We start from the raw sequence: 7716 nt of genomic DNA, 5'->3' as shown, positions 1-7716 counted from the left end.
TTCAGCCTTCCTGGACATCAGGGCCATCCTCAATCCTCCTGGGCATCAGGGCCGTCCTCAGCCCTCGTGGACATCAGGGCCCTCCTCAGCCCTCCTGGATGGACATCAGGGCCAGGAGATGGCACCTCAGCCATCATGAGTCCAGCACTGACACCAATTTACCATGGCCCGGAAAGCTGCTGCATGGGAGGGGATGTGGACACAGAGCTTGGAGCAGACACAGAGCTCCCAGCAGAAGGGATGTGACCAGATGGTTGTAGCACACCAGCACTGCTGCACTCCAGGGAAGTAATGCCAGTCCCAGACCTGCTCCAGGGCTGCTCTCACCCACACAGGGGCCACACAATCCAGCTGCCTGCCAGGTACACAGAGGAGTCAGATCCCAGCCCAGGTGGGTTCCAAGCAGGTGGCAGAACACCATGAACACTGATAAGGTCCCTGCAGGCACAGCAAGCTCCTTCCCAGCTGCCTCGTAGGGACTGCCAGGAGAAGCAAGGTCCCACACGGCCCAGCCTCCACCAGGGAAGGAGATGACATGGCCCTGGGGGCCGCCAGAAAAGTGCTTTATTTGAGTACATACAGAGGGGAACGGCTGCACCACAAGTCACCCAAGCACAGGCCCCTCTCCTGGCCCCTTCCAGCCCTGCACAAGCTCTGTCTCTGCCTGGCCAGCACAGACACATCTCAGTCCCACCCTCGGCTCCAGCTGGGTGGTCTCTGCTACTCGGTGACCTCGGGGACGACGCTCACCAGCAGGGTGTCATAGCCACGCCGCACCAGCAGGGCCAGGGTCTGCTGCGTCCTCACCGCCTCGTACACATCCTCAGCACGCCGTGACACTGTCCCATTGATCTCCAGCACCACGTCCCCAGCCTTCAGCCCTGCCCTGAGGGGACAACACGATAAAGCACACACAGGGTGAGGCACACACTCGGCGTCATCGTCCTCCAAGTGCGGCAGGAGCTGTGGCACCAGAGGTTCTACATCAAGACAGCCAGCCTGGGGATAGGTCCCCCTCTCAGCTGTAGAGCCCAAGCCCTGCTGCTCTGGAGCAAAACCCATGCCACAGCTGCTCCCCCAGGCAGCCCTAAGGCACAGGGCAGCACTTACTGGTGTGCCGGGGAGCCGATGATCACCTTGTGGATCAGCACGCCGTAGGAGATGTCAGGGAAGGTGGGGTCACGCAGCTTCAGCTCTGTCAGGATGCTGCAGAGAGAAGAGCAGCATCAGGGATGGAGCTGGAGGCAGAGCAGGGCTCCCACCGCACTCCCTGCAGCTGCACAGGGTTAGAGACAGGCACAGAACCTCCCCTCCTGTGTCCCTGCATCCTGCTGAGCACAAGGCACAGCTGCCAGCCCCAAACATCACCATCCTCCTGTCAAAACGAGAGGATGAGAATCCAAATGGCACCAGGGAGAGCTGGAAACCCCCGGAGCAGCTGCCAGCTGGATCAGAGCTGTGGTGATGCACATCCCCATGTCACATCCCCTCCCCGGGGTCAGACCCGCCCCTCCTCTGCTGCAGTTTCACTTCTCTGCCCTAGCTGGGCAGGATACACAACACAAGCTGTGCCCCTCTTCCTGCCAGACATGTCAGCAGAGCCCTCCTTCTGAGTCTAGAGACTAAACAATCACAGTTTCTCACACTTTCCCACAGATTTTAGGATTTCTAAACCAAATTTAGACTCTTAACCTCTCACAGCTCCTCTTTGGACTCTCCCCAACTGCTCCTCACCCGTCTTGAATGAAATCCAGAAGTGGATGCAACACTCCAGCTGGATGTCTCCAGCGACAGCATTCTTCCCTCAAACACTGTATCAGCTCCAATCCCTGCAGACCCACACACTCAGTCTCTGCCCAGCTCTGCTCCTCTCAGGTCCCTGCTCAGCCAGTCAGGGCTCCCTACGTGGCTGTGCTCTGTGCTGAACTCAACTGTGCTGTCCCACAGCCCAGGGCAAGCTGCCATCCCTTCCCAATTTCACAAAGCAAAGGTGGGAAGAGGCCTCTCAAGTTCATCTCACCCAACCCCAGCAGGCTCAGTCAGGGCAGGCTGCTCTGGATTGTGTCCAGCTGGGATTTGAGGATCTCCAAGGATCCTGCCAGGCTCTGAGCACCCTCCTCACAGCAAAAAAAGAGATTTCTTGGGGACTCTCACACATCTCTGTGCCCACTGCCTCTTATCTGGCCTGGGCACCACAAACAGAAAAACAGGGTTTGAGCCTGAGCCTGTGCCCAACACAGCTTCTCCTTCCTGTGCCAGGGAAAGGTTTCCAGATGGAAAGGTTCAGGGCAGTCACACGATTCCAAGGCCAGCAGTCCCTTGTTGAGAGCCCTTCCTGCTGGGCACAAACAAGGCTGGCAGTCAGGTGCTTTCCCTGGATCGGCTCAGGGGCTCTGTGGAAGCTGGAGCTGCATGCCCAGAGCTGTGTCCGAGGAATTTCACGCTGCTTCCTGACAGAGCCGGTCCTGCAAGCGTGGCCAGGGAAGCAGGAGGAGGCTGGGCTGGCCTCCCACATCCCTCGGGTTCTGCCGGCTACCAGCACCATCTGCTGGGCAACGGGGAACTCACCAGAGCTTTGGGAGGGCAGAGCACAGCCCTCAAAGGTGTTTGTTTGCCCAGCATTGCACAGCACCAGCCCCACGAGGCAGCTGAAGGTCCCTTAAATGCGGCTGCAAGAGCCAAAGAACCAGAGCAGGTGTTGTCCTTCTCCCAGAGGTGAGAGCACAGTCTTGCTTGCTGGCATGGGCACTTCACTGAATTGTTTGGGTTGGAAAAGACTTTTAAGATCAAGCCTAACCATTCCCCCAGCTCTGCCAAGGCCAGCACTGGCCATGTCCCCAAGTGCCACATCCACACAGTTGTTAAATACCCCCAGGTATGGAGATACCACCATTGCTCTCAGCACATATGCCAGTGCTGGACAGCCCTTTCAAGGAGGAATTTTCCCAATATCCAACCTCAACCTCCCCTGGCACAGCCTGAGGCAGTTTCCTCTAGTCCTGTCCTTTGTTCCCTTGCAGCACAGCCTGACCCCCACCTGGTTCCACCCTCCTGTGGAAGGGGAGAGCACTTTTTATCTGCTCAGAGTCTGCTACCAGTGTACAAACTTGCAAGTTTCCAATTTACCCATGAGCCAGCCAGCATTGTAACCACAACACAAGTACAAAGAGATTTGAGAGTGAAAGCTTAAGCTGTGGAGACAATCCTCCCAAAACCAGGCATCCTCAGTTAGTTGGGAAGATCCCATCCCATCCCTGCCCCAACAGGACTGGCCTGCTGGCCCCTGAGCTCAGGACAGGTACCTGGGAGTGAGGGTCAGCATCATCACCCCGATGTACCGGCGCTTGGACTCTGCATTGCCAAACCAAGAGCCTGTGGAGGAAAAGGACATGGAATGGCATGGCTGGAAAACAGAGATCTGCTCACAGCAGTGCTGGGCTGAGCCCTAAGGGCAGGCAACATGCAGAGCTATTCCAAATCCCTGCAACAGCTCAGTCCAGCTCCCAGCACCAGCAGGAGCATTCCAGGTGTTGCATTTTGCACTGTGGTTTATCAGATTTTTGACAGAGAATGTCCCTCCCCAGTGTCACAGAAGAACCAGGCAAGGCAGCAGCAGCACAGCTTTCCTGTGACACCAGATGAGACCCCAAAAACTTCTCCTGCTCTCCTGAATTTCTCAGGAAGAAGGATGCAGAGCCCAAAGTTTCCCTCCCTCACCCTCCTCCCCCAGAGCCCGAGCAGGGAGGTCCCCACTCACTCTTGCGCTGCTCTTCCTTCTGCAGGAACTTCCGCAGCCGGTCTGAGGGGATGGCAAAGGAGATGCCCGATGTCACCTTCATGGTGTTCACACCAATCACCTCGCCATCCTGCAGGGAAAGGGCATTGGGATCCCAGGGATCCCAGCAGTGACCCAGCCTGGATCACTGTGGAGAGCAGGGGAACTACTGCACCAACCGGGGGTCCTGCCTCTGTGCCCACCCTTGTCCAAGGCTGGGCAGGACCCAGGGGCTGAGTCTACAGGATGAGTCCATGCAGTCCCTGGCTCTGCCCTGCCAGCACCAGCCAGGTCTCCACCAAAGCCCCATCAGCTCCAATTGCCTCAGAGACTGCACAAGGTTCTCATGCTCTCCCTCCTCCCTCCAGGAAGCCTCCCAGCACCCACAGAGAGGCACAGAGAGAGGGGCACACAGCACATCCCCACCCCAGCCAGCAAGGGGACAAGCAGCAGCACTCACCAGGTTGACGAGGGGGCCCCCAGAGTTCCCAAACTGCAGCAGAGGAGAGAGAGAGAGTGTGAGCAGACCACGAAAGCCCCATCCTGAGGCCGATCCATGGGTGACCAGCCAGACCCCCCATGCTCCATGTGAGCCCCTCCCACGTCCCCACGATGTCCCCGTGTCCCTTACGTCGATGGCAGCGTCGGTCTGGATGTACTCCATGTCGGAGGCGGCCAGGCCCAGCTCGCGGCTGCCGCGCTGCGCCGAGCTGACGATGCCCGAGGTGATGGTGTTCTGCAGGGCAAAGGGGCTGCCCATGGCCACCACGAACTCGCCCTGCCTCACCTCGGCCGAGCGGCCCAGGGGCAGCGTGGGCAGCGGGTGCTGTGGGCAGTGAGATGGTCAGAGGGACAGAGCGGTGCTGTGGAGCGATTTCATGGTTTGCCCCAGAACCCTGGGTTTATCCCCCAAAGATTCCCTCCCAGGTGTGTCAATCATCCCTCCTTTCCCCACCCTGACCCCTGCCAAGCACTGTCTGTCAGTCCTGGCATTCCAGGAGGGCATTGAGTGATTGGGCAGATTCAAACAATGCCCTCCACCCCTGGAGGACATTGGGCCATCCAGGTGTCCTTTGTCCCTTGAGACCTCCTCTCCTGTACCTGCTTGGTGGGCTTCCTACCCCTTCCCTCCTCCCCTCCCCTGGGTAAAAGAGCAACCACACGGTCAGGGAGTCCTGTAGGAGGAGTTGCTGGATTCAGAGGCCTGTGGGCCAGAATAAAGCTCTGGATTTAAACCCTCCATCAGAACGGACTCCTTTCCTTCACCATCACCTTAAAGCTTCTCCAGCAGAGGGAAATCTGAGGAGCATCAGAGCTCCTGTATGCCTGGACTTGTCTCCACACACCCAGCTGCAACACCCAGCTGGCCAAAAGTGTCTCTGGGGTGAAACACCACAGTGCCACTATTTGGTTCAGCCTTGGGGACCAAACAAGCCAAGGCACATCCCTGTCGGAACTCAAAAAATTCCTCTGAATCCCTGGAGGGCTCCAGCCCCTGCCCAGGGGGCTCAGAGACCTTGGCACAGAGCCCAAGACCCCCGTGCCTTTAATTTTGACCCATGGAGCAAATTACCAACCTTAATATGAAGAATTACAAATCAAAAAGTCTAAGTAGAATAATGGTTAGTTTGTCACGGGGTGAAAAATAGACTTTTGGGGTTTTTAGAATGGGGGTTCAGGAGGCAGGATGGAGGAATCTGGGCATGTCCAGCCTTTCTTTTTCTTCTTCTTGGCCCCCATCTTCTGCTGTGATGGTGGCACTTTTGGATTGGTTTAGAGTAGAGACAAACTGTCTAGCATAGGTGATAGGTATTGGGAAGTTATGGTAAAGAAAAAGTATAAAAAGTGTATAGTATAAAAAGACAACACTACCCCGAGGGTGGGCAGTGTGCCTCAATCTGACCTGCTGGACAGATCTCAGCAGGTCAGAGGAAGAGAACTTGAGAACAAGAACAGAAGAATTCTGACTCCTTCTTCAACTGCCAGGCTGGGAAAAGAGACTTTTACATATCTCAGAGTCACTCTGACCAACAGAAATTCTGACATAATATTGGTACTACCAATAAAGCAAGACAGACAGAACATCCCCACTTTCCAGTGTCCCCACAGCCACCAGGACGTGCACTCACCTTGGGCTTGATCTTGATGGTGGCAATGTCGGCCACCTGGTCCACGTCCTGCACCACGGCGTCGTACATGTCACCGCTGGCCAGCTTCACCCGCACGCGCCGCCGGTTGGCCACCACGTGGGCATTGGTGACAATCAGCCCGTCCGGGGACACCACGAAGCCTGAACCATTGGAGATGGGCACCTCCCGGCCCAGGAAGGGGTGCCTGAAAGAAGGGCATGGTCAGGAGTGGCAGGGACAGGGTTGGGAGGCAGCAGCAAAATGGGGAATTCTTCCCTGTCCCAACAGTCTGTAGAAATAGGGGAATGTGCATGAATGTAGCAGGAATGCAGCACCCGTGCACAGCCACAAAGGTTCAATCCCACCAGGAACAGAAGAACATGGGAGCAGGACGGGCTGTGACCTGTGCAGGGAGCCCAGCCTTGGAGCAGGTAACAAACACCTGAGAGGCAACACAAACATTTCCTGATAGCAGGAATGGACTCACAACTCAGGGCCCTGGTCAAGCAGCCCAACCTCTGCTGGCAGTCAGGTGAAGTTGAAATAAGAGATTTTTGGAGTTCACTTGAATTAGCAATATGAATTAAGCATTTAAAGTTTAGAATTATGTGTTGAATTTTAAACCTTTTTACTTAAGAAACCTCTGCCACGGTACAAAGGGCATAGCAAAATGCAAATTTCTGAAATGAATGGAAAATGGGATGGAGCAGCAAGGCCAAAGCCCAGCTGGTGGTGAATTATTGCCAGTGTGGGTCAGGAACCCAGAGAAGGAGCAGCACTAGCTGATGCCTCACAGCTGATGCAGTGAGGGTGACACTGCACACAGGTGACACCAAGCTGGGAGCAGCAGCCACCCAGCTGGAGGGCAGAGTGCTGCAGAGCTGCTCCGAGAAACCTGAGGCATTGGATGGTGAGAACATTAGAGAGCACAAAGGGAAATAAACACCAAGCGCTGCTCGCAGGCAGAGGAACGGGGCAGCCTGGAACGCAGCTCCACCACACGGCCCCGCAGGACATGGAAGCGGCAGCGGCGTGTGGCAGCCGCGTGTCGCACTTGTGGGAACCCTCCGGGACGGTTCAGGAGCGGCCGGGGCCACACTGCGCCGGGAGGAGGGAAATCCCTCCCGGGAATCCCCCGGTGCCGGTACCTGCCCACGATCTCCACGTAGACCAGCGCGGGCGCCGTTTTCTCCACCACGTCAGCGATGAAGTTGAAGGCGGCGCGGGGCGAGGTAGGCGGAGGGGCGGGCGGCGGGGCGGGCACGGCGGCGCTCAGCGGGGACCGGCGGCGCTCCCGGGCCCACAGCAGCACCAGCGCCGCCGCCCCGGCGCCCACCGCCGCCGCCAGAGACCGGCCCCAGGCGGACGGTGGCGGGGGGGATGAGGAGGAGGAGGAGGAGGAGGAGGAGGGAGGGGGGCGGTGGTGGCTCAGCAGTCCCGGTCAGCGCTCGGCACCAGCGCTGTACACCCGGTGGCACCGGGACGCATCGGATCCGCACCCTGCGCGCCACTGCCGCCATGCTGCCGAACGGAAGCCACGCCCCGCCGGGGCGGGGCCGAGCCGCGGGGCCCTACGGGAGTTGTAGTTCAGAGGCGGGGTCCACCTGAAGCTGTCCTCCACCGCGGAGCACGCCGGGAGCTGTAGTTCCGAGACGGAGCCTGCCGGAAGCGCGTTCTGCCGCGGAGCATGCCGGGAGTTGTAGTCCCGCTGGGAGCTACAGTCCCGCCGTCAGCGAGATGCACCGACAACCGGCGCGACAGCGAAGCAAGGCAGCCCCATTGCCAGAGCTGCTCACCGAGTCTACCGGAGCC

At 58.0% G+C, this 7716-nt stretch overlaps 1 protein-coding gene across 1 annotated transcript; it reads right to left on the bottom strand.

The window, feature by feature from the left end:
* Nucleotides 1-547: 547 nt before the first annotated feature.
* Nucleotides 548-7424, bottom strand: HTRA2 (HtrA serine peptidase 2). Its single transcript, XM_030948481.1, is given in 10 exon segments — nucleotides 548-886; nucleotides 1111-1206; nucleotides 3303-3372; nucleotides 3758-3866; nucleotides 4236-4268; nucleotides 4407-4601; nucleotides 5905-6109; nucleotides 7053-7282; nucleotides 7285-7320; nucleotides 7323-7424. Coding segments are annotated over 10 exon segments (1242 nt in total). The 3' UTR covers nucleotides 548-720.
* Between the last annotated feature and the right edge of the window lie 292 nt (nucleotides 7425-7716).

Source organism: Camarhynchus parvulus, chromosome 4 (assembly GCF_901933205.1).
Source record: "Camarhynchus parvulus chromosome 4, STF_HiC, whole genome shotgun sequence".
NCBI classification, from domain to species: domain Eukaryota; kingdom Metazoa; phylum Chordata; class Aves; order Passeriformes; family Thraupidae; genus Camarhynchus; species Camarhynchus parvulus.
This window is presented reverse-complemented; position numbering and strand designations above follow the sequence as displayed.